Source organism: Penicillium subrubescens (assembly GCF_028828155.1).
Source record: "Penicillium subrubescens strain IBT 31985 chromosome Unknown utg000005l_segment0_segment0, whole genome shotgun sequence".
Lineage (NCBI taxonomy): Eukaryota > Fungi > Ascomycota > Eurotiomycetes > Eurotiales > Aspergillaceae > Penicillium > Penicillium subrubescens.
The window spans coordinates 3,920,771-3,945,412 of record NW_026643155.1 but is presented as its reverse complement, the minus strand read 5'-3'; the positions used below and the strand labels follow the sequence as shown (position 1 = coordinate 3,945,412).

General features: G+C 50.5%; 11 protein-coding genes across 11 annotated transcripts; 5 read left to right on the top strand and 6 right to left on the bottom strand.

The window, feature by feature from the left end:
- Positions 1 to 175: 175 nt before the first annotated feature.
- On the top strand, positions 176 to 1,219 carry N7473_007946 (NAD(P)H-dependent flavin oxidoreductase; the record flags this gene model as incomplete). Its single annotated transcript, XM_057153886.1, has 1 exon — positions 176 to 1,219. One exon carries the CDS (start codon positions 176 to 178, stop codon positions 1,217 to 1,219), a length of 1,044 nt encoding a protein of 347 aa, XP_057008224.1.
- A 427-nt stretch (positions 1,220 to 1,646) lies between these two features.
- On the bottom strand, positions 1,647 to 3,230 carry N7473_007945 (taxilin; the record flags this gene model as incomplete). The annotated part of the gene is made up of 5 exons (XM_057153885.1): positions 1,647 to 2,144; positions 2,199 to 2,442; positions 2,509 to 2,657; positions 2,712 to 2,986; positions 3,092 to 3,230. 5 exons carry the CDS (start codon positions 3,228 to 3,230, stop codon positions 1,647 to 1,649), a joined length of 1,305 nt encoding a protein of 434 aa, XP_057008223.1.
- Positions 3,231 to 3,926: 696 nt separating this feature from the next.
- cym1 (pitrilysin family metalloprotease cym1) lies at positions 3,927 to 7,134 on the top strand (the record flags this gene model as incomplete). Its single annotated transcript, XM_057153884.1, has 2 exons — positions 3,927 to 4,306; positions 4,368 to 7,134. The coding sequence occupies 2 exons, from the start codon at positions 3,927 to 3,929 to the stop codon at positions 7,132 to 7,134; spliced, it is 3,147 nt and encodes a 1,048-aa protein (XP_057008222.1).
- A 728-nt stretch (positions 7,135 to 7,862) lies between these two features.
- N7473_007943 (uncharacterized protein) lies at positions 7,863 to 10,243 on the top strand (the record flags this gene model as incomplete). The annotated part of the gene is made up of 9 exons (XM_057153883.1): positions 7,863 to 7,914; positions 7,971 to 7,990; positions 8,050 to 8,133; positions 8,188 to 8,489; positions 8,540 to 8,978; positions 9,031 to 9,340; positions 9,401 to 9,615; positions 9,673 to 9,736; positions 9,795 to 10,243. 9 exons carry the CDS (start codon positions 7,863 to 7,865, stop codon positions 10,241 to 10,243), a joined length of 1,935 nt encoding a protein of 644 aa, XP_057008221.1.
- Positions 10,244 to 10,530: 287 nt separating this feature from the next.
- Positions 10,531 to 11,820, bottom strand: N7473_007942 (M20 family metallopeptidase; the record flags this gene model as incomplete). The annotated part of the gene is made up of 1 exon (XM_057153882.1): positions 10,531 to 11,820. The coding sequence occupies one exon, from the start codon at positions 11,818 to 11,820 to the stop codon at positions 10,531 to 10,533; it is 1,290 nt and encodes a 429-aa protein (XP_057008220.1).
- Positions 11,821 to 12,863: 1,043 nt separating this feature from the next.
- Positions 12,864 to 14,824, bottom strand: N7473_007941 (uncharacterized protein; the record flags this gene model as incomplete). Its single annotated transcript, XM_057153881.1, has 8 exons — positions 12,864 to 13,200; positions 13,253 to 13,477; positions 13,530 to 13,758; positions 13,807 to 13,874; positions 13,929 to 14,191; positions 14,243 to 14,323; positions 14,371 to 14,472; positions 14,525 to 14,824. The coding sequence occupies 8 exons, from the start codon at positions 14,822 to 14,824 to the stop codon at positions 12,864 to 12,866; spliced, it is 1,605 nt and encodes a 534-aa protein (XP_057008219.1).
- Positions 14,825 to 16,002: 1,178 nt separating this feature from the next.
- N7473_007940 (uncharacterized protein) lies at positions 16,003 to 16,766 on the bottom strand (the record flags this gene model as incomplete). Its single annotated transcript, XM_057153880.1, has 3 exons — positions 16,003 to 16,231; positions 16,282 to 16,569; positions 16,621 to 16,766. The coding sequence occupies 3 exons, from the start codon at positions 16,764 to 16,766 to the stop codon at positions 16,003 to 16,005; spliced, it is 663 nt and encodes a 220-aa protein (XP_057008218.1).
- A 468-nt stretch (positions 16,767 to 17,234) lies between these two features.
- N7473_007939 (uncharacterized protein) lies at positions 17,235 to 17,811 on the bottom strand (the record flags this gene model as incomplete). Its single annotated transcript, XM_057153879.1, has 4 exons — positions 17,235 to 17,276; positions 17,320 to 17,466; positions 17,552 to 17,572; positions 17,641 to 17,811. The coding sequence occupies 4 exons, from the start codon at positions 17,809 to 17,811 to the stop codon at positions 17,235 to 17,237; spliced, it is 381 nt and encodes a 126-aa protein (XP_057008217.1).
- A 598-nt stretch (positions 17,812 to 18,409) lies between these two features.
- N7473_007938 (uncharacterized protein) lies at positions 18,410 to 19,855 on the bottom strand (the record flags this gene model as incomplete). The annotated part of the gene is made up of 1 exon (XM_057153878.1): positions 18,410 to 19,855. The coding sequence occupies one exon, from the start codon at positions 19,853 to 19,855 to the stop codon at positions 18,410 to 18,412; it is 1,446 nt and encodes a 481-aa protein (XP_057008216.1).
- A 300-nt stretch (positions 19,856 to 20,155) lies between these two features.
- Positions 20,156 to 21,664, top strand: N7473_007937 (protein N-lysine methyltransferase family protein; the record flags this gene model as incomplete). Its single annotated transcript, XM_057153877.1, has 2 exons — positions 20,156 to 20,622; positions 20,696 to 21,664. The coding sequence occupies 2 exons, from the start codon at positions 20,156 to 20,158 to the stop codon at positions 21,285 to 21,287; spliced, it is 1,059 nt and encodes a 352-aa protein (XP_057008215.1). The 3' UTR covers positions 21,288 to 21,664.
- A 1,490-nt stretch (positions 21,665 to 23,154) lies between these two features.
- On the top strand, positions 23,155 to 24,565 carry N7473_007936 (type III PLP-dependent enzyme; the record flags this gene model as incomplete). The annotated part of the gene is made up of 2 exons (XM_057153876.1): positions 23,155 to 23,443; positions 23,508 to 24,565. The coding sequence occupies 2 exons, from the start codon at positions 23,155 to 23,157 to the stop codon at positions 24,563 to 24,565; spliced, it is 1,347 nt and encodes a 448-aa protein (XP_057008214.1).
- Positions 24,566 to 24,642: the final 77 nt, after the last annotated feature.

The window sequence follows — 24,642 nt, the reverse complement described above, 5'->3', positions numbered from 1 at the left end:
ACGATCTCAGGAGTATAGATATCCCAGATTAAACTGCACTGATCACGGCAGTTAACACAGACCGGGGAACACATATCTACTTCTCAAATATACTACCTAACAACAATCCACGGTCGCCAAAGTCCCTACACCTACACCTACCACTAAGCGTCCTCCACAAAACCATCCCGCCACAATGTCCCTCCAAACACCCCTATGTAGCCTCCTTAAAATCCAACACCCCGTCCTCCTGGCCGGCATGGCTCGCGCCTCCGGCGCCCCCCTCGCAGCAGCCGTCTCCAACGCCGGCGGCCTCGGCGTCATAGGCGGACTCGGCTACACGCCGGAACAACTATCAGAGATGCTCACCGAGCTCAAGTCCCTCCTCAGAGACCCAAACTTGCCATTCGGCGTGGACCTGGCCCTGCCCCAGGTTGGCGGTGGCGCGCGAGCCACCAACCACGATTACACCCACGGCCAGCTAGACGAGCTGATCGAGGTGACGATCTCGCACGGCGCGAAGCTCTTCGTTTCCGCTGTCGGTGTTCCCCCCGAGAAGACCGTTAAGCAGCTGCATGAGGCTGGGATTCTGGTTATGAATATGGTTGGTGCGCCGAAGCATGCGGAGAAGGCGTTCCAGCGGGGTGTGGATATTGTGTGTGCGCAGGGTGGAGAAGGTGGTGGTCATACTGGTGATATTCCCTTCTCGGTCCTGGTCCCTGCCGTTGTTGACGTGGCGCGGAAATATCGCAGTCCATTGACAGGACAGCCGGCGCTAGTGGTTGCTGCGGGTGGTATTAATGATGGTCGGAGTCTGGCTGCGTCGCTCATGCTGGGTGCGGCTGGTGTTTGGGTTGGAACGCGATTTGTCGCGTCCGAGGAGAGTGGTGCGAGCCGTTTGCACAAGGAGGCTGTTGTCGGGGCGCAATATGGCGAGACTCGTCGGACGCTGGTTGTTTCTGGGCGACCTTTGCGCATGTTGCCTAATGACTATGTTAAGGAGTGGGAGAGTCGACCTGCTGATATTGCGGCGTTGACTGCCAAGGGTGTTGTGCCCATGATGCATGATCTGGAGAATGAGAAGGATATCGACATGCCTTTCCTGATGGGCGATGTGTCGGCTAGTGTTAAGGAGATTAAGCCGGCTGGTGTCATCGTGAAAGAGATGGTGGAGCAGGCTGTGGATGTCTTGAAGACAGGCAATGGATATATCACGGGGAACCATTCGAGTAAACTATAGACCGTGGAGGGGATGGTTTTTACATGAGATGGAAGGAGGTGATACAGAGAGATATCCTTTGATTGTTAATATGACATGTACTTGTACAGAAACGGCTTGAAGAATCTAAATGCACTCCAGGTAATGATTGCCACAACAAGAGGAAATGCCTGGGTCCCACAGGAAGAGCATGGTGTAACTGTTACCTGGGGTGATCCCAACCAACAATCACATGCCCCTTGGTTGGAAATCACTGGTAAGACCTCGAAGATGCATCAAGTCCGTACACCCGCGGGTCAACATGATTCTGCACATGAAAAAAGTTTCATTGGACGTCTTGAACTGCAAAAGTGGAATTCGACAGGGCGGTGTTCGATGTCGCCGCGATGAAGACTGACAGAAATAATTGAACATGATAACATGGAATCCTTAGGAACATAGAATTCAATTAGTGGCACCCATTGACGACGGCATTCTTGGTAGCCCGCGCCTCCAAGAGGTTGGGGGGCGGAGGTGGCCCAAAGACAGGTCGTTCAGTAGGGCCATTGGTTCGGGGGATATCACGACCGTGATCATGTCCGTCAAGGTCTCCGTCTTCGCTCAAGTCGTCTTCATCCTCGTAATCATCGTCATACTCGCTCTCGGTACCCTCGTCATCATGGTCCAAGTGGTCGTCACCCTCAGCCAAGCCTTCACCACGGCCCTGGGCCTGCATACGTCGGCACAAGGCTTCGAGGTGTTGGCACTTGCGGCGCCAGCGTTCGAGTTCCTCTTGGTTGCGAGTACGCTCTTCAGCCATTTCAAGGATGTTGCGGTTGGTCTGTTCGTGCTTCCGGTTAAGGGTGTGGTTCTCCTTCTCAAGGCGTTTGGTCTTCTTGGACATCTCCTCCATCTCCTTTCGGAACGTCAAGAAGAGTTCATTGCTGTTGTTCAGGGTGTCCTCAACCTGTGAGATGTCAGTTTTAGAGTATGAGAAAGAGGGTAACCGAGGCTTCCGTACCTGCTTGAATTTCTCCACATAAATGTTCAATTGACTACGTAGCTCCGCTTCGGTATGGGAAAAGGTAGAGACCTGGGCACTTAGAGCTCGACCGCGAGCGGTCTCATTGTCGGCTGTTCGGCGTTGCTCCTCATACTTGGATGTGAGGCTCTGAATCTCGGCGTCCTTGCTACGGAGGAGGGATTTGTAATGAAGCTCGCGTGTATCGAATTGCTCACTGATGGTCTTCAGCTTTGCACGAAGGCTAGGAGAAGGTTAGCAAACATGTAGGCGCGGGGTTGCACATGGCAGTTGAATTGTGGAACCGTACGCTTCATCCAGATCGATATCCACCTTCTCATTGCGAGGATTTCCCTTGGCAGCCATGACGTCTTGGATATCGTAGAGGAGAGAGTCGAGCCGTTCGTTCACGATCAGACGAGCCTTCTTTTCGGTGTCGTCGAGCTTCTTGTTCTCATCCTGCATGCTGTCAGGTGACATAACGTTGACGGGATGTATGTGGCATTGCCTTACCTTCACCTTCTTGTTTTCCTTGGTCAGCTCGCGACAGAGTTTCTCCAGCTTATCCTTCATGGTCACGGTCTTATTCAACTCTGATTTCCCTTTCTCTTGGTCCTTCTGTAGTTGATCCGCGCGCTTTTTGCTCTTCGAATAGTCTCGATCCAGCTTCTTCATATCCGCTAGCAGCTCGGTGTACTTTTTGTGGACAGTTTCCAGACGGGTCATAGGGGATTCAATGTTGTTAAGGAGCTGGTTCAGATCTCGAGTCGCCTTCTTCACTTCGCGCTCTGTATAGTAGACCTAGATTAGCAATGTCCGGTGAACGTGGCCCAAAAGCGCGCGGATAGACGCAAAGAAGATAACACTGCCACACGCCCGGAATAGCCACATACCGATCTCTTGTTCCTGATCCTTCTCCCCAGCCGCGTCTTGCTCAAGTTGGGAGATCTTGGCCGCGAGTAACTTGGATGTCTCGTTTGGGTCGGCCACTTTCTTCCCCTTGTTCTTCTTTGCTATGGTGGTGGACGACATGGTAGGCCGTTTTCAAAGACGATGACACGTCTTGTACGTCAAACTCGGTCTTGAAAATGCTTGCGGTGGTCGTGTGGGCAGTCGGAGGTCGAAAAACTGTGCAGCGCCGGGTTGGCAAACACGTCGAATAACGGAGGGGTGGGTTCAATCGGATTGCGGGGAACGTAAACGAGGTATGACCCCAGAGGCAAGGCGGGCTCCGTCGAGAGAACACCTCTGGGTCAACAGTGAGGGAATCGCAGCGCTTCTTGAGGCGAGTGCAACTTATGGTTTCTTCTTGCGGTACTCGCAGAACTCGACGAGGGGGTCCTTAGTCATCGAACCAGCCGCACACCAAGCAGACTGGCCAGCCACGGAGTTCTTCACACTCCAGACGAGTAACGAAACTTGCAGTCCAATCTGCGAGGAGTAGGTGTGTCTAAAGTTAAGTAGAGATTTGTCTGGAAGTTCTTTTTGGGTGGTGTACATCGCAGCAGTCACGAGGGCTCCATTGGAATGCACTACGGATGACATAAGCTCCGGTGTTCTCGGTCCGATCTCTCAGATCCGTCAACGATCTGGTTGTTATCTTGAAAACTTCTTAGACTATTCGAATCATCACCCACACGGTACATTCTTTCATTGTGAGATTTATGCATATTGCTATTCTTGATTGCCATGAACACTTATTGAGTGTGCTGAATCTACCATCCTACAATGCTTCGCTCATCCATGGGCCTGGGCAGAGCCCGGGTCCCGTCTTTGCGCCAACCGATCCCTGGCCGTTTCTCCAGATTGAACTCGCTGATTCCACGGCCATTTGGGGCAACAAGGCTAGCATCTACGGTTACTGACCTTGAAAGCTTTCCTGCCGTTGGCGAGAAGCTTTATGGGTTTACCGTTCGGGAGAAGAAGCATGTCCCGGAGCTACACTTGACCGCGGTGCGGCTCACCCATGACAAGACCGATGCGGATTACCTCCATGTGGCCCGAGACGACAAGAACAATGTGTTCGGTATTGGTTTCAAGACCAATCCTCCCGATGCGACTGGTGTACCGCATATACTGGAGCATACCACACTGTGTGGAAGTGAGAAGTATGTTTAGTCCTGGTGCCTATAGCTTGACCGTGCGCTAACTTGATCTTTTTCCTTTTAGGTACCCTATACGCGATCCATTCTTTAAGATGCTCCCGCGCTCTCTGTCAAACTTCATGAATGCTTTCACCTCGTCCGATCATACCACATACCCTTTCGCGACGACGAACTCGCAAGACTTCCAAAACCTTCTATCCGTGTACCTCGATGCGACCCTCCACCCTCTGCTCAAGGCAGATGACTTCCGGCAAGAGGGCTGGCGTCTGGGCCCTGAGGATCCACGTGCCTTGCTCCCGACAGAAGGACAACCTGAGAAGAAGGCTGAACTGGAAGACATTGTGTTCAAGGGTGTTGTCTACAATGAGATGAAGGGCCAGATCTCGGATTCGAACTACCTTTATTACATTCGCTTCAAAGAGAGCATTATACCAGCTCTCAACAACTCAGGAGGTGACCCAGAGTATATCACGGACCTCACTCACCAGCAACTTACCGACTTTTCGAAGCGCAACTATCACCCAAGCAACTCCAAGATTTTGACTTATGGAGATATGCCTCTTGCCCGTCACTTGGAACAAATTGGAGCTGTCTTGGATGGGTTCAACAAGGGAGAAGCTGATACAGAGGTGAAGCTGCCTCTCGACCTGAGCCAAGGTTTGAACATTACCGTACCGGGACCCATCGACACATTTTCGAGCGAGGACAAGCAACATAAGACTTCGACGTCCTGGTATATGGGAGATTCAACGGATACCGTCGAGACTTTCTCCGTCGGTATCATTTCTTCCCTTTTCCTCGATGGCTATGGCTCGCCGATGTATCGAGCTTTGATCGAAAGCGGCCTGGGCTCTTCCTTCACACCCAACACTGGCTTGGATTCCTCTGGTAAGGTCCCGATATTTTCTATCGGTGTCACTGGTGTCAGTGAAGCAGAGGCCCCCACCGTCAAAGACGTGATCCAGAAGGCATTCCGTGAGTCTGTGCAGACTGGATTCAGCGAGGAGAAGGTCCGTGGATTCCTGCACCAGTTGGAGCTTTCTCTCCGTCACAAGACCGCCAACTTTGGTATTGGCGTAATGGAGAAGACTATTTCATCCTGGTTCAACGGTGCCAACCCAATGAAGGAGCTGGCCTGGAATGATGTTATTGAGGAATTCAAGAGAAGGTATGAGAAACCTGGCTACCTGGAATCCTTGGTGGAGAAGTACCTTCTCAATGATCATTGTATGACGTTCACGATGGTTGGTACCCCGACCTTCAACAAGGAGCTTGATCAGAAGGAAGTTGTGCGCAAGAAAACGAAGCTTGCCCAGCTCATTGAGGAGCACGGTTCTGTTGAAAATGCCCTGGCCAATCTCACAAAGGCAGAGCTACAGTTGCTGAAAGTTCAAGAGGACGCTCACAATGCTGACCTGAGCTGTCTCCCCACCCTCCGAGTCAAGGATATCTCCCGCGAGAAGGAGCGCAAGCCTGTGCGCGAGTCAAAGGTTGAAGACACGGAAGTTGTCTGGCGTGAGGCTCCCACCAACGGGCTGACCTACTTCCAAGCCGTGAACGCTTTCCAGGATCTTCCAGACGATTTGCGACTTTTGGTGCCCCTTTTCAATGACTGTGTCATGCGGTTGGGTACCGCAAACCGCTCGATGGAGCAGTGGGAGGATCTTATCAAGTTGAAGACCGGTGGCATCTCCACTTCGTCCTTCCTCGTTTCTTCTCCTACTCAGCTTGACCAGTTCAAGGAGGGCATGCAGTTCTCTGGCTTTGCATTGGACAATAACATCCCCGAGATGCTGGACATGCTCTCTACCCTGGTGACGGAGACTGATTTCTCCAGTCCCGCCGCCCCTGGTATGATCCAAGAACTCTTGCGCTTGACCACCAACGGAGCTTTGGACTCTGTTGCCTCGACTGGCCATCGGTTCGCTGTGAACGCCGCCGCGGCTAGCCTCTCCCCTAGCTTGTGGATTCAGGAGCAACAATCCGGTCTGGAGCAGTTGCAAGCTACTGCAAACCTCCTTCGCGACGCGGAAACCTCTCCTGAGCGCCTTCAGGAATTGATCGATAAGCTGCGTTTGATCCAGTCGTTTGCTATCTCGAGGTCATCCAACCTCCGTGTCCGCATGGTATGTGAGGCAGAGAGCGCCGCTCGGAACGAATCCGTCCTCCAGAAGTGGCTTTCTGGACTGCCACAGGTCGCTTCACCACGTGCATCTGCCGCGCCATCATTCAAGTCTGTTGATAAGGCCTTTTATGATCTCCCTTACAAGGTCTATTATTCCGGTCAGGCTACTCAGACTGTTCCATTCACCGACCCGGCTAGCGCACCCCTTACCGTCCTGTCGCAGATGCTCACTCACAACTACCTCCACCCTGAAATTCGGGAGAAGGGCGGTGCTTACGGAGCGGGTGCTAGCAACGGCCCGCTCAAGGGCATCTTCACCTTCATGAGTTACCGGGATCCCAACCCTACAAACTCTTTGAAGGTGTTCCAGAACAGCGGTATCTTCGCTAGAGACCGTGCTTGGTCCGAGCGGGAGATCGAGGAGGCCAAACTTGGCATCTTCCAAGGCCTGGATGCTCCAGTGAGCGTCGACGACGAGGGTGCTCGCTACTTCATGAGTGGCGTCACCCACGAGATGGATCAGCGCTGGAGAGAACAGGTCTTGGATGTCACTGCCAAGGATGTGAACGAGGTGGCTGATCGTTTCCTGGTGAACGGCTCCCGCAAGACAACTTGCGTCCTTGGCGAGAAGAAGGACTGGGCCGACTCTGAGTGGGAGGTGCGCAAGCTGTCCATGGGCCAGCAAGACGCCGCTCCTGCTGCTTAGAAGCCTAGTCTCTTTCAACGCCGTCCGGCACGATGCATCGATTCGGTGCGTATTGGCATCTGCCGAGGGAGGTGATTTTACTATATACCCTGCTCACTAACCCGTGTACTTTTACTCACCCTTGCATTTTCCCAACTCCTCTGCATCTTCCTGTACATATATGTATACTATATGACCTGCATGAATCCCTGGTCCTCCTTTCCTTCTCTTATTCCTTTCTTATTCAAACTCTACACACCCCGCGCATCAAGATCTATACGTGCCTTCGAGCACCAGAGCTTTCCTCACGTCTTCAATCAGCTGCTCCTATTGATTGAAAGATGTGGCATTCTATCACCTACGGTGGTGGATGCATGCGCAAGAACAGTAGGAACGTGAACCTCTTGAGGTACACTTCTCATCTCCGTTTATCGGAACCGCCCTGGATACACTTTCAGCCTACGCAGGGCGGACTAAAAACGTGAGAACATGATCAATAATTATTCCAAAAAATAGATATTGTACAATTGCCCTCCCAAAGCATGATCGTTAATAATGAATTCAATCGAAGTTATGGCACGCAGTCTCATCTTCTCCGTTCAGCTGCGACGCCTAACTGGGTTAGCGTCTTCCCCGGATGAGCGGGTTACTTTAAGCTCCGACTCACGTGGTTGCCGATAAGAAACCGTGGAGAGGCGCCAAGTCGGGGTTTCCTCTTTCCTCGTACGATGTAACCATCTCAGAACACCATGATCAAGCGGGCCAATATGGTTCTGGGGCCCAAGCCGACCAAGGCATGCGGTGAGTGTTAAAAAGAGCTTTCAATGCTGGCGCGGATCTAACGGCATCATCCTCAGTCAACTGTCGGAGACTGAAGGTATCTATCAGTAGGCATACTCCAGTATATAGCCTCGCCGATTGGCTGACGGGTCTTAGATGAAATGTGAGGTCTCAGGGGATCCTCCATGCCGTCGTTGCCGACACAATCAGACGCCATGTATCTTTAAACCCAGAGCAAACGTATGTGCCAAGCCAAGATTGCTTGATTTGTGCAGCCTACTGACACCTGATAAGGCGTCTGCATTGCATGAGTTGGTTGAAGAGGCCCACAGTGAGCTTCAGGCTTCTCGGTCATCAACATATGATCAACGATCCGTTCTCGACCGACTAGATCGAATTGAGGCCGCACTGGGAATTAGCCAGGATGCACCGCAAACAAGTGTCTCGGTCACTGAGAGTTTGGACTTGGATGATGAACCATATTTAGTACCCCTGCAGGGCGTCTGGAAAGCAGTGGCTCACCTGAGGTCTATAACACGCCCTGCGCCGGATGAAAGTATGTGGTCCAGGCCAATTGTGAAACGCCTTTGGAGCTCGTAAGTTATATGATAATTTCCTTGAATCGCGCTCGCTGACTCTAGTGAAGATTCCTGAATAATCTGCCACTTCTTCATTTCTTGAAAGACCGAGATGTATTTACGTCGCCCACACCATTACTTCTAGCTTCTGTGCTCTATATTTCTGCCCTTCACCACCACCAGCCCGAGTTGGCGGCTATGGAATCAGGCTACTTTGCAGCCACATGCAGCGCAATCGCCGAGCTGGTGACGCCGTGCTTAAAGCGAGATGAAACTGTGGAAAGCGATTCCTGTACTGATGGAGAGCCAATGGACGATTCGAGAAGCAAGGAAGACAAGGTCTTTCATAACATTTTAGGCTTGATCATGGCGAGCCTAAGCTCTGAAGCTTATATCGACGCAACTGGCTCATGGATCGCAATCGCATACCGTCTCTGGCTAGATCATTGTCCCTCGGAAATGGAAACTTCCACCCCTGACTGGCGAGGATTATTTTGTGGTCTCCAGGTGAGATTGAACCCACCTCCGTCATAGAATGGGCTGGTTAACAATTTACTAGGTCATTGATATCGAGCATGCGTCAATGCACATGACCCATCCCCTGCTGCCTCGACAGCCACCGAAATCTGATATCCAGCGTCTAGAAACTCAACATGGAAACGCCTTCCAAGGTCTCGCTGATATGATGCACTACGGCTTGAGCCATTTTGTTGGCAAAGGCTTGCCGACTATCTGGTGCTCAATAAATGCCGACATTTCCGGCAATATCCCCGCTCCACAGTCCTCGTTCTCGGACCACGATTCTGATGTCATTCGGCTTTGGGCACGTAAGCTAGATGATTGGCTGGTGCGATATAACGGAACATCCCGTAAGTGCTTGAGCGTGGGGTCTATAATTTGATGTCTATCTGACAAAATCGTCCGTTTAGAGCCTAGTGCTTCAGATCGACAGGGAATTCTGATACTATTACAGTATCATTTACACAAGCTTTTTGTGCTGTCAATATACCACCCTGCTCGGGGGTTTGATTTGAGCTCCGCAAAGATCACCCCTGTCGAGAGACATGAGCTGCTTGTTTCAGCAAGAGCTGTGCTGAGGCTGCGGCAAGATGATGCAAGCATTTGGTCCAATTGGGATCTAATCGTGAGTTGAACCTTGCTGGATCTAAAATTGATATGTTCTGATCTCCGATCTACGCAGATGATAACTTGGGCCGCTATGCTACTGCTACGTGGTGTAGAAGATGGCATGACACACCAAGATGGTTAGTATTGACCATAACCCAGGGCAGGGACATTCGCTTTAACTTACACATCCCACAGATCTTCATCTCATTCAAGCACATCTCCAAAGCCTCGAACGAAGTCATCAGTCGGCAGCCAGCATTCACACCGTTCTATCCCAGCGCCTCGAATCAAGCATGCAGGCCATGCACACTCCCCCGGATACCAGCTCAGTATTAGCATTCCCTGGACCAATGGTCGATGACTCATGGACTATTTTCGACCAAGAAATCATGTCCCTGGCTAATCCGCCTTGGCTGTTCCAAGACCCAACACCTTTTCCACAAACGCAGAAACCTTCAACACAAACAGTTCCAGATGTCCAGCATGGCTTGCCCTATGACTCTGGTCTTTTGACACACACCGCCCAGCAATTTTCAGCCAGTAACCAATGGGGCAACGCGGAACAATTGCCTGGTGCACTGCCATCTACGTTGAATAGAATATTTGGAAATGAGAACGCAAATCATGGAAATAGATTGATTTGATATCATTCCAACTGGATTGATCAAGCTTCGTTCATGGATCTACAAAAGTGAATGCTGGGAGAACATCAATAGACCCGTTCCCAGACGTGGACAGTCATTCTTCGTCGGATTTGCGGGTCTATTCTGAACCTTTGAGGGCTTCTAATCAGGTGGACACTTTGTACTTCAGGTTCATAGTTGTTTAAGGGGAATTTGAGCCATAATACCACCTCAGATTCTCCGCGCGAAATAAAATGAATTTCCTGATCGCGCCTGGCCTGTCTTGTTCAGGAAAGCCGTCGCAGCAATTATAGAGCAGCCGAAATCAATCTTTTGTAACCGCGTGCCGCTTCCTCAAGCTCTCCCACGGTGATTGCTTCGTTATCACCATGTGCAACATGAATAGTTCCTGGCCCATAGAGATACCTGCGGACTTTCTGGATACCTTGATCGTGGATATGTAGCGATGCAGCATCTGTACCGTAGTTCACAGTAATAACATCAAATCCGTCCACGTCCACGTCGAAATACTGAGGCGGCGCACCCCCCGCTTTCAGTCCTCCAAAGTCTAGGACTACAGTTCCATCACTTCCAGTCACTTCATCGACAGCCCGCTGGAGAATCTTTCTCGTGTCATCGGGGGTCCCCGCTGCAAGACGGACTGACACCGAGGCTTCGGCAAAAGCTGGAACGACGTTGCCAGCGACACCGCCATATATCTGACCAATATTCAACGTTGATTTGCCCAGCTTGTCACTTCGAAGAAGGCCGCCATCTACAGGCAAGACATTTTCAAGATTATCGAGACGAGTCAAAACAGGGAGGATGGCTGAGATCGCACTTTCTCCGAGCCAAGGGTATCCCGAATGGGCTGCTTTGCCTTTGGCGATCACCTTCAACCCTAGCGAGCCCTTGTGGCCGGCAACAAGGCTGAGCTCAGTAGGCTCTCCGAAGATAACTGTATGGAACTTGGGTGGGGTCGGGTTGAGATCCGAGTCTGAGAAATGTTTGATTCCCACACCGAATTTCTCCTCGCCAACGTCAAATAGTAATCCGATCGAGGCATCAGGATTTTCATGGAGAATCTCGATAGCAGCGAAGACTATAGTCGCGACACTGGCTTTAGCATCGACCGTGCCACGGCCAGCAATAATCAAGTCCGCTCGATTGAATGAGGATCTTCCCCTGGATCTTGAAGCTGGTGAATGCAAAGAATAAGGAATAAAGGGTGGGACGGTGTCGATATGGCTTGTCAGTAGCACGTCAGGATATCGATTCTCTCCAACGTAGGCATAGATATTGAATCGCTCTTTGTTGTCATCAGATTCTGGGACGACGATTTGCTTCTCCACGGTGAAGTTGTGCGATGATAGAAAATCCAGGACGAACTCCCCGACGTTTTTCTCATCGCCACTTACGGATGGGATCTCCACGATGCTTCTGTGAAAAGCGAGAAGGGGCGATGAAGCGATGATGGTGTCAAATTCAGACGGATGCACTGTTCCAGGCGGGAGATTCCCACCCAACGGCTGTTGCAAATCGGACCCGAGCGTTGCTCTTGCAAGGGCAGTGATGCCCCAGAGGTGATTTATTCTCATATTGGGAGGTTATTTCAGAGAAAGTGGTCTCGTAGTTGCCAGTAGGAGAGTCGTGAAATAAAGCAATTTTATAATTTGACAGGACTTTTGAAAAAAAAAAAAAAAGCAAGAAGCAAGGGGTGCGGGGGGATCGTAAACCCAAGTGGTTTTCCCCAGTTATACCGTTAACTATCTTTATCGTAGCTTTCTCTTTAGTATTTCTAATACAGAACACCGTAACTGGCGGCTCTACGCCATAAATTAGTTGATGGTGCGATAAGATGTTATTCGTATCGCTCGCCGGTCTTCGGGAGGGTGTGCCGACCTGTAGTCAGCGCCGATTAACACATTAGATGTCGTCAATTATGCAGGTTCAAGCTTACAAGCTTATGGACCCCGACAACTGTACATGTGTGGCCTATGCGGGGTTGGACTTCACCCCTCCTACGTAGCTGTATGTCCATGTCACAATAAACGCAGGTGAGCGAGATAAAAGCAGCGCCACTGTCCCGCGCGACCGTGCGATATTCACTGGGATTAGTACATCACCGATTGAAGCGAACTTGGGCAGAGAGTCTATGGTCTAGAACGCAGTTACGATGGACGCGTGGAATCACTGGGAATGAAGTAATAATAATACATAGGACGCACTAACCGAGCTATGACTATAAACTTCTCAGCCATTCGCTTTGTTATTGTATGTATTCTACTGCAAAGTTTCCTAGGACCCCCGAAGAGAGCGAAACAGTGCCCTACACTGATCATGCCTACATGCCGTCCATTCAGAAGCTCTTGTTTGCCGCCCCCAAGGCGCCAATACAGCGACACTCCTGCAAGTACCTTGGACCAGCTTAGTTGCAGTATCGTAGCCTTATCCCTGCATTCTAGAATCGGATGATAGATGGGGTAAACTGTTCCAGGAAAAGAAACAGAGAATAAATGTAAAAAATATCTCGCCATAATTATATCGTCTTGCCTGATATGTTTCCATTTACTTCATCAATCATAGTATAATCACCTGTGTATCCTCAGATAGTCATCCCTTCCCATCTCAATCTCCCATCTCACTGTCTTTTCTTCTCTCCGACATGAATGTCAACGTCATCCAACACAGCTTGGTTTTTCTTGGCCGCTGCGATCCTGATTCTTTTCAGCTTTCTGGTATCGACATCAACTCTCCAGGTAAATCCCCAAGTAATAATGTTCATGACTATAGCCATGCCAATAAATCCCATAGCGATTCCGAAGGAAGTAGTGTAATGCGGTGCGTAACGAGAGTTGAACAATTGAGATCCAACTGCTCCTCCGATCTGACCATAGCTATTCGCAAAGGCAATTGCGAATGCTGAGCCAGTTGCCCCCTCGGTAGTCTGGACTCTCCAGGGCCACATCATGGTGTACCTATTTCGATTAGTACAAATTTTGGGTCGTGAGAGCCATCCAATTGACTTACCACGCAGTTGAAAATCCACCGGCTATGATTGTGGCAGCGTAAACACCACTATTGCTGGGGAAAGCATAGAGAACACCGTAGCAGGCCTCAATTACAATCATGAAGAAGAGCGGGATAACTGGCTGTGGAATACGTCCAGTGTCCGAGAAGATTCCAAATGCGATGGTCAAAATGACTGCAAATACAGCGGAGGGAATGTTCAAAAGCTGCGCTTGACCAATTGAACTTGAAAATTCATTAGAATGCAACGTCTTCGAAAAAATGGTCATAAACTCACGTAAACCCGAGATTGGCGATGACGGTCGGCTGGTAGAAGGTAAGACCAGTTGTGCCTATCGTGAAGAAGGCCCAGCATAGTAGGAAAAGCCAGATTCTCTTGTTTTTCAAAGTTGTTATCAGCTCCTGCAAGTTGAAGTTTGCTTCTGATGCTCGCGGAGAGTTGCTAGGAAGGCGTGCTTGAATAAATGCTTTCTCTCTTTCAGAAAGCCATGAGGCAGTAGACGGAACTTGAAACGCCATTAGTCGGAGTCAACTTGAGCGGTTGACTAACTTACAGTCAGGCAGGAAAAAATAGGTGAAAACTCCAAGCAAAACGGTAAAAATGCCTTCAGTCAATATCAGCCTGCAGAGACTATCAGTGCCCTTGTTCCATATGCCTAGAATCATCCATACTCACCACTTCCAACCCGACAATCCACCCGCGACAACGCCGTTGAAAGCAAAAGCGAGCACTCCACTAATGACCGAGCTGAAGTTTCCCAGGAGAGTAACAAGTACAACTCTTGGTGCAATTTCGTCCGGTCTATACCAGTAGCATATGTGTACTAGCATACCCGGCCAAAGGCCAGCTTCGAACAGGCCGAGGAAGAACCGAACAGCATATAAACCTTGCCGGGTTGTCACAGCAGCGTGGCAACAAAGAACAATACCCCAAGAAACCTTCATCATGGTTAGTGCGGTATTCAAGTATTGTTGGACTAAACGACCCACCATGATTCGAGCCTGCCATACTGACGGTCGCACGCCTTTCAATATCAGGTTGGATGGAGCTTCGGCGACAATATAGGGTATCTGGGGTAGTCAGCACCAGTCTTTTGTTTACAAGCAGATAAACCTACATAGTACATAGTTGTCACCAGATTATACTGATTGGAGGTCATTTTGAGCTCTGTCAGAATGTTGTGAGGTGTGCCTTTATCCATAGTTCGTGCATAAGAGACCTTGTTCGCCCAAATTAGCTTAAAAGTCAACTGCTTATATGACTGAACCTACATTGGTGAAATCAACACTCTTGAGCATATACATCACAGCTAGAAGAGGGATGAGATGCCAATCAATTCGTCTTAGGAGCTTCTTCTCTTCAGCGCTACTCAGAGTCGCTCTCGCACCCATGAGATTGGCATCGTAGCCTGGAATGAGCTCTGCCTCATATGCCGGAAGAAGACCGCTCTGATCACGATCGACATAATGAACTTTGTTATGTTGAGGAAGTGTTGTCTCAATTCCAGACTCCCCGTTGGAGAGATCCGGTGAAGATGTCGCCGTAGGAAGCTTATCTATCTTTTCGGCCATGTTGACTAGGGTATTCTCAAGCCTGACAGACGGAGGTAGCACGTCCTAAATGCAGCGTCAAGAGAGTAAAATATGAGGATTTGATCTCAGTTAAGAGATTTGGCGCACTCTTCCAGAAAGTTTGATTTCTAATGCGATCACCTCGAAATCACGACCTTTAATGGCGCAAGATAGACGGAGCATTCTTCGACGTGGCGTGCTTGGGACAGAGCATAGCGTATCTCGTATCTACCCCTCAGTATCAAACTTCATTTAATATACCGAGATAACCACACTGATAATAGGTTCCATTATGCATGGACAAAAGGTTTATTTTCTATCATGTAAAAATGCTTTTAGCCCTCATTTCAAACATCATTCTAAACATCATTCTGGACACGATTCCAAATATCTTCTGGATGTTGTTCAAAGGATTGACAGAGAAGTCGTTCTCGAAGATGTCTAAAGCTTTCGCAGATTTTATGTATGTACAAATTCAGATATAAGCTTTGTTTCCGCAATAAATGACAGTCAGTCCTGGAGGATTTCTTTGCGGGGCAAAGATAGTGAATTTTTGAAAAGAAAGCACGCCATCAATTGGAATTATAAGAGCTGCACTGGCCGGAAAGGTGTAAGACGGACTCTGGTCCATACCCCGCTTGATTAAAACTTATTACTCTAAAAGCTCTTCTATACTTTCAAAGCCAGATCAGAGCATTATCATGGCCGTGGCAGAGATGGTTTGGAGAGAGCGGCAAAATCATGTTGAGCCGAGGAGGGTGGTCCATCTTCGTGACCTTGATCGCGCGGCTCTCGTTGAATTGTGTACTGTGAGATTTTTGAAGCAACTAAGGTACAGGGCGATTCAACGCGAAACCAAGCTAATCTTGTGGATATAGGTAGACCTTTCTTCCGCTGACCTTGCCCTCGTACAGCAAATCCAACGCCTCTTGGGCGGAGTTTAGTCCTCCTTTGAGCCATAATGCAGGGTTGGGCTATACTGAGGGAGATTTCAGGGCTTCCGGTAAATAGCTCTCCATGTACCACACACGTAATGCCCGGTTTGCTTCTTCAGAGGCAAGGGTTTCGGAATATCCTGCCCACGTCTTCTGGACGTTCTTTGATATTTGATCACCCCCGGGAGAAGGGCTGGTTGCCAAAAATTGGCCGTCAGTTTCTCGAAGCAATTCCACCATGAGTTATGTGGTCGTCTGCGAGCCAATGGCCTCGAAGAGTCCTTCGTAAGGGCCATGGGCCCGTAGTTCCCGGAGAATATCTTCTTTCGACTGGCAATGATCGATAATATGGGCTGCGTGGCGCTCCTCCACAAGCTTCTTATTCGCCGACGATGAGGTGGTCACGACCTCGTATCCAGCATCGGTAGCATACTTGACAGCCAGTCCGCCGACTGCTGATGATCCGCCATACCTATCCGCTTTCCGTTTTTCTGTGCTCTTCCAGTAACTGGAGGCAAGGACAGGCCCATATAGATGTTGAGAGCGGAGACAACGGTAGCTAAGTTGGCGATAACCCCCGAGGCATCTTCAAAGGTGATCTCTGGCTCGAGTTTCAAGGTGTTCTCCTCCAGCGCCAGTGCATATCTCTGCAGCGCCGCGAACTTGTTATCAGTTCCAGCCTGGCCCCATCGGGCTACCACTACTCGATCGCCGGGCTTTACCGAACTGACATCAGGTCCAGTAGAGATAACGGTCCCCGCAAAGGTGAATCCAACAATGAGCGGGAATTGAGGTTGAAATAAATCAGACCTGCAGTTCAAGATCAGTACAAGTTCCAAACGCCATTGTCCATACACGTACCTCCGAAGTTTCGCGTCAGTTGGGTTATAATTAACAGCCTCAACCCGGACCAAAAGTTCAACACCGTCTGGAATCCATTTCTCAACGGTCTCTACCTCAATCAACCCGCCGGGTTTCTTGATCCAGGCGGCTTCGTTTGATGTCATCATGGGCAATCGGAAATGAAGCGATCAAACACGGAGAGATCCCGAAATCGAGAGGGCGAGACTATAAAACAAGGTATGCAAATTTATAAATAAATTTTTCTTGACCAATAACAACCCTATAACTAACCAGCGAACTAGTTACTGAGTGGAGAGATGGTTGGATTTGTCATCGGAAAGAAAGATTGCTAAGTTAGTTAACACTAAGCGGTGGGGCTCAAAGATTAACTAGATATCTGGGCTGATTAATGTACATATCTCAGGGAGCATACGGGAATTGTGGGGTGTGAACCCACTGGCTAGGATTCTGGGAAGGAGAAGCTTGCAATGACATCAAGAGTAGCCATTCCCGGTGCTGAATACTCAGTGGCATACATTCTATAGCCTCCTCGAAACAAACCGCATCTTCAAAGGTTCCACACCAGGATGATACTTGGTCAACGCCGAATTAACGCCCTCCCAAATCTCAACTCAAGCCTCAACCTCCCACTTGGTTTCAGTCTCCTCCTCGACCTGTCTCCAAAGCCTTTTCCACGTCTCAACATCATGAGCCTACCAATCGACGCAGTTCTAGTCCCACGGCACATCCAATGTCCAATAGCCTCTGGCCAGACTTGAGATGCTCGAGAATCTCTGGATAGATCGGTAATTGGGGGATACTCATGTCTAGGAAACGGAAGGCGCCGATGCAGGGGTATGGAAACTGAAGTGTATCAGCATTGCCTCTACATCTTGTTATGAAGAAGAACGCGTTCTAGCTCAACCAATGGAATTTCGAATCCACTTACTATCGCAAATGCTCGATCTCGCTATATATTGCCGATGCAGTTAGTACGTGTACCACTCGGGATTGAAACTGACGCAGGGGGCCACACACCAGGCTATTCACATGTTGCACAACTTTATCGGACGGAATATGGCTATATGTTTCGAGAAGCTCTCTTGCTTCGGACTCGACCTCAGTGAGCTTGGGCTCGTACCAGAGAAACTTTTGAGTCTCATAATTCTCGCTCGGCATCGGGTTGGAACTGGCATCGGGTTCGATCATTGTGGATGCCAACAGCATGAGACAATAATTGATTAGGGATGCAGATTTCAATGACAGAACCGTCTCCTGCAGAGGCTAATACCTAAAGGTCCGTTTCGTTGAGGAAGAGGCAATTTATGAGAGTTGTCCGTCCATATCAAGGCTGACTGAGGCCCCGCCCGGGGCGCATCAAATGAATCAAGGTCTAGGTCCACAAGTGGAAGCTTAGTATTCAGCTCTCCCCTTCGGAGCTAAGCTGAGCTGAGCTGAAAAGGCTCGGAGAAGGTCACTTTAGTCAAGAAAACCCCGAAGCCAACATCCTATTCTTCCTTCTCCTTCCAGTTCCGGTAAATACCCTAGTGATCTTCACGTCTAACATTTTTACGAACGCAACTAGCCATGGAGACAACTAGCCAGGGAGACAACGAGCCAGGGAGATGGCTTCATCGCCTACTATATTTGGTTCCCAGCATTGAAATAAAATTGCAATCAATAAAAAAGGCCTGAATCATCATCGAGGGGGTATAAGGTACATCAAAAGAGGAAGTCATTATATCGTACAAGCCAGCGTTCATACACGCCGGGAGCTTTGCTTTTCGCAACTCAAGCACAGCTAAGTTTAATGGGGTGCTTCGTCATCGGCTTCACGGGCATTTTCGGTGCCGCTGTCGGCATTCAATGAGCCAGGCCGAGGAGAAGCAACAGCGGTACCGGGTGAGTCAGTAGGTAAAGAAGATGCTGGTAGCGGGAACGGCGGGAAAGGCTCGATCTGATCCACTGAGTACTGGTGAGCGGACGAGTCACTTGATTGCCTGATGTGGCCCTTTGAGATTTGATCTCGCGCTGCCATTTGGGGGCTATGAGTTGGAGACGGCTCGGTTGCTTGGTTGGTAGGGATGGTAGTTTTCGGGGACTGTGATACAAAATTTAGACCATCGTTCATTTGGAGACCAGGTGGCTGTGAATATCGCACCATATCAGCACTGCTCGGCTCCAGGCCGCGCTTCAAAGCCAATTCTTGTGCTGCGAGTCGCTTTTTCTGGACCATGGACTCTTCTTCCCGTGCTACCTGCTCCTCTTCCATTTTCAGGTCCGCAGTTGACGGCGTTCCAATGCTGTAAACGCCATCCTGGTCCGCACTCATGGTTGTCTTGGTCGACGAGCGCTTCTTCTTTTTCTTCCGCTTGGACTTCTTGGACGATGCATCGCCTAGACTCGACGTGCCCGAGGCCGATCTAACCATCTCGGGCTTCGTCCCAGACTGATCATCCGACTCAAGTCCTGTGTTCCGCCGTCCAAAGACCAACGCAAATTCATCATCCAGCGGAACAGCGTCTTCCTCCTCGTCGCTAGGAAATAGATCACCTCGGGAACTGAGTGAATTAGATGTCCCCCGCGACGACTGGGTACCGCTCCGTTCCCTCCCCTTATTTTGATAAGACACAAAGTCCCCGTCATCTTCTGCAGCCTCCATCAATGGCTCGTCCTCCGGTTCATGACGACGGTGACTACCCGGATGTTCTTGCAAATCAGCAGCAGAGGGCCGATACTTGACGCCTCTGGCACCAAATCGCCAGGGAAAGCGCTCCAAAAATCCTATCAATGACGAACTTGGTATAACCGTAGGATCAGCACGGGTATCCGGGATATGCACCGTGCTCCGCCTTCTCGTCTGACGAGTCCCATAGCTCATCTTCCTCGGCCGCCGAGGCTGCTCCGCACTGCCACCACCGCGAGCCAGCCCACTACCCGCAAGCAGCCGGTCAAGTTCACCAGTGCCCCAGCCAAGCAGACTCTCCTCACCCTCCTCATTATCCCAATCATCGTAGAAGTCAAAGCTGGCCTCAGCACGGCCGCGTCGACGGCGCCGTAGTTGGTCCTCACGGCTGGGCAGGCATGGCGCCGTGCAGGTCTGGACACAATTTCCAATGTTGGCCAGGCATGGGGAGAGGTAGTTCTGAGAGAAGGTGTATAGACCCTCCTGAGCGGACTCGTTGGCAGACTCTAGATTATGCGAGATCTGATTGATCCGCTGGCGGATACGTGGGTCGCGCGGGCGCATCATTTTGCGGCGCCGGCTGTGGGAAAGCGTGTGGGTGCGCGGATTGAATGGTTTTCTGGCTTCATCGGCGCGCCGTGGCCATCATTGGCAAGACGAAGGGATTGGAATGCTGGGTGATTGCGTGTTGAAGGTACGTTGGGATACTAGCGATGTCATCTCCGGTTAGTCAGCGGGGCACGTGAGACCACAGTGGGGCCTGGTCTGGGGTAAAAGCCAAAAGGTGGTCGGGACCCCAGCAGCAATAGAAATTGGGACTATTGGATATGAGGTAAATCTCCTCTTTGCTGGAGAATTGTTGTTAAAATGGTATATTATATCCGATTCTTAAAGACACCGCGGTTCCAGCAGCAGAAAAAGTCCGTCTTCATATCCGCTCTGATCTGCATCACTACGGATCTAGGCGACGATTTTCTCGCCGAGAATGTGGACTTGACGGCGAGCTGGATACAACATCCCTCACACAAAGTCCGATATCAGACAGCTGTACAATGGCAGGCTGGTTCCCGCCAATTGTCTATTTTGCTTGGTCCTTTCTCACCCAATGACGTGGCCGGGCAAACGGCGGTGCTAAAAATTCGTCTCCCCGATGTTGAGAAAGATGTCTTGGGAGAGCATTCTACACCATTGGTGATATCAGGGTGCAGCGCGCCCTTTGGACCGGGACGGGAGCCTGCCGAGCAATTGATCCGACGAGATTTGAATATTGGAGATAATGTGCGACCCTTGAGGATCTGGGAGGAAACGGGGAACAGCATTGCGCGGCACATCTGGTAAGCCGTGCTTTTTCCTTTTCACTTCTTCGGTCATTTACAAGCAATTTAATCTCAAATCTCTCAAATACAGGGACGCGGCTCTTGCAAACATCATCTTCCTCGAGCAAGTCATTACTGGCACTGGGAAGAGCATGCCTGTCCTAAACCAGCTCCTGAACTCTGGCAAGTCGAACCTCCAAGTCGTCGAGCTCGGTGCTGGTTGTGGCATCGTGGGCATTGCACTTGCAACAATGCTTGCCAACTGTGAGGTGCTCCTGACCGACCTACCTGAGGTCTCCGACATTGTGACTCGCAACATCAATGAAGCCTCTCCCAAGTCGTCGGCGGCAATCAAGTTTCAGACGCTCGACTGGGATGACCCGACGCCAAATCTCACTCAAGGGCCCATTGACTTGATTCTCGTGTCGGACTGTACATACAATGCGGATAGTCTGCCCGCACTGGTGTCTGTCCTCGATCGCTTGGTCCGTGGTTCACCGGGAGCTATGGTGCTGGTAGCTTTGAAGCGACGGCACGAGAGCGAGGCAGTCTTTTTCGATTTGATGCGCCGTGCAGGGTTTGCGTCCCTGCAGACAAAGGTGTCATTGCCGGCGCAGTGGGAGCAGGTTGATCAAATTGAGATGCACTGCTACCAGCAGGAGTCTGGAGTAAAGAGAGCTTAGAGTTGTCACAGTATTCTGGTACAATGTCCTATACGAAGTACAGTAGACGGCATTGAAAAGGGTTGAAATACCAATACCCGGCGCATGGTGGTCCGTGCTACTGTGCGTCATCGAGGCCCGTTTTCGCCCGTTTTCTGCCTGCTCCGCCCGATCTCCTTAGCTGTTCGCAGCTTCTCCCCCGCCGATCATCGACCTTCCACGGTATTATATCCTGTACGGAGTCTGTATCCGTACTTTTCCACCCTACTTGCTGCATGTACTGTTGTCTGTGGTTGCTTTTCCGAAACTTCGCAGTCAAGGCACATTGATCAACAGTTTCTTCGGGTTGTTGACCACCGCAGACTTTTATGAGGCAGCCCTCGACGTGTCCGGTTCGTTCAATGGCTACGGAGAGTCAGTGCGCCCCCACGGACAGAACAGGCACACGACCGAGGGTCTCACACTCGGAAGTTAGCACACCGCATGTTTTCACCTCTGAAAATAGCAATTCCGAAGGCCAGGATGATCCGCAGGCACGATTGGCCCTCCTGCAGCATGCATGATGCCTTGAAATGCCAACGGGGTAAGGGGTGTATAACAGAATCAAAAATCTGGGGATTGGGCTAGACCGATGGAGGGGACGAGAAATCGCTCATAGTGTAGTAGTGACGCCTGCCTGGCTAAAAACAAATCAACGAAAACTCTTTAACCTTGACAATATGATTGTTATGATAACCTGAAATACATCGACTATACGCTAGTAATAATCATTGCTGCCCAGTTTGTATGTGGAGCTGAATGAAAAGTTGGAAGCTATAGTAGTGTAATGTTAAGTAACGAAGCCTGTAAATAACCTTTCCGGGGCAGTAACCAGAGGGACTACAGTAGGCCTGGTCGGGTCCAGTCACGGTACGGAATAACCTTACGAACAATGTACCAAACTTGAGCCCGCGGAAGAACTAGACGAACTAGACCCTGTGTGGTATCAACCAGGTAAGAAGAGGAAGACAGTACTGTAGTAAGGTTGCCTTGACGGATGCTGCCGTAAGCATCGCCCACGACACTCAACCTCATGGTTTTTCCCCCCAGGACCACTGCTCTTTTCCTTCTCACCAACCACCTTCTCTTCAAATATTCTGACCACCCTGTTTTCTGGGGTGTGATCTCTGCGTCCTGGTGAGTAGCTGTCTTTCTTATCTCCGTCACACATCCACACACGACCCACCTGTTGAGGGTATTTCCGTACCCGTGCGTCATTTTTTTTTTCATTACCACCAGTGGCCGCCGTGCCCTAAACACCGCCCCGAACACTCTCCCCAAAATTTAAAAATCTGATCCCCCTCCCTTCTCCCTCCCTCTCAACCGTCCAATTTTTTCTCTCATAATCATTGCTGGCCCCCCTGGAAACTTGGGTTCAACTGACCAGTTTTCCAAACACTCAGAAATCGCTCAATCGTTAGCGAAAACACAAAATCCCTGCCTTTGGTTTCACCCAAAGGCAACCCCACGTCACCACGGCTCCCGTAGCCTCGATTCTGCTCAGCCAAATTGTCTCCACTCGCCGTCAACGCGACACTCTTAACAACATTCCACCACCTGCTGCTATTGCCCTCTGAGAGTCCGTCCGGTGCGCCTTTTTTCACCCCGTTGACGCCCTCTCAGAATATTCCCTCAATTCCTGAGCTGCCGCATAGGACTTCTCTGAAGGTTCTTCCTCTTAAGGAGGAAGGGTCTAAGAGGCTTAGTCCAGTCAACTACGGTTGCGACACTTTTCGTCCTCCCTAACGCAGTCGCATACTTTTTGTGACTTAACACTTCTTTTTTTCCTTTTTTTACCCTTTTTCTTCTAAAAAAAGATCCATTCGTGCTGAATCGCAGCTGCACGGTTATGGCACCGACTGCGTGTGTATCGCCTACTGATGTATGCACTATCAAAAACGACTTGAATAGTCGTGACCTTCTGGGTCAATTCAGCAAGCATGGGGACGAATTGTTGCAATCGGGGTTGACTGCGAAGGGGTTGGTGTTGGATGTGCTGAAGAAGCGCGCCGCGGAGGTGGATACCGATCGGTGCGAGCCTGGGGAGGAGGATGCGTTCTACGTGGCGGATATGGGAGAGGTGTACCGCCAGCACATGCGCTGGAAGATGAACCTGGGTCGTGTCAAGCCTTTTTATGGTAAGTTCCGTCAGCCATTGGAGATGTCATGTCGTAAGATATCTTTGCTAACGATCTTGAACAGCTGTCAAGTGTAACCCGGACCCCGAGGTTCTGCGTCTTATGGCCCAGCTGGGCAATGGCTTCGACTGTGCCTCCAAGTCAGAGATTGACCTTGCCTTGCAGACGGGCATTGATCCCAGCCGGATCATCTATGCTCAACCCTGCAAGACCAAGTCTTACCTGCGCTATGCCTCGCAGGTCGGCGTCAAGCAAATGACCTTCGATAACGCCGATGAGCTCTACAAGATCAAGGCTCACTTCCCGGATGCCGAGCTGTACCTTCGCATCCTGACCGACGACTCGACCAGCCTGTGCCGACTGAGCATGAAGTTCGGTGCCTCTTTGGATGTGGCCCAGCAACTGTTGGAGCTTGCTCACCAGCTCGAGCTCAAGGTCGTTGGCGTGAGCTTCCACGTCGGCTCCGGCGCCGAAGACCCGCGTGCGTTCCTCAAGGCCGTTCAGGACGCCCGTCTGGTGTTTGACCAGGCCGCCGAGATTGGCCACGAGCTGCACACCCTTGATGTCGGTGGTGGTTTCTGCCAGGATACCTTTGAGAAGTTCTCGAGCATCCTGAGCGACGCGCTGGAGACCTACTTCCCGCCGCATATCCGCATCATCGCCGAGCCTGGCCGTTACTACGTCGCCAGCGCGTTCACGCTTGCGGCCAACGTCATCGCCCGCCGTGACGTTCCCGACCCGCTGGACCCTTCACGAGATGCATACATGCTGTACCTGAATGACGGTGTGTATGGCAACTTCTCCAACATCATCTTCGACCACCAGCACCCGATTGCCAAGGTGCTGCTGTCCGCGGCCGATGACTCGCAGCCCGGCACGCCCAACTCTGCGGTGATGGAGAACAACTCGTACTCGATCTGGGGCCCTACCTGCGACGGCATCGATGTGATCACTCAGCGCATCGATCTGCCGGGGCTCCTGAACACCGGGGACTGGCTGTACTTTGAGGAGATGGGTGCTTACACCAAGTGCAGTGCTACTCGCTTCAATGGCTTCTCTGACAACCACGAGGTGATTTACATCTCGAGTGAGACTGGTGCCTCGGCTTTGCTGAACTACTAGTCTACTCTGTGAGAGGGATTTTCATATATTTGTGTTGTTTTTGAAATTGCCTTTTTGTTTTTGCGTTAATTGAACTC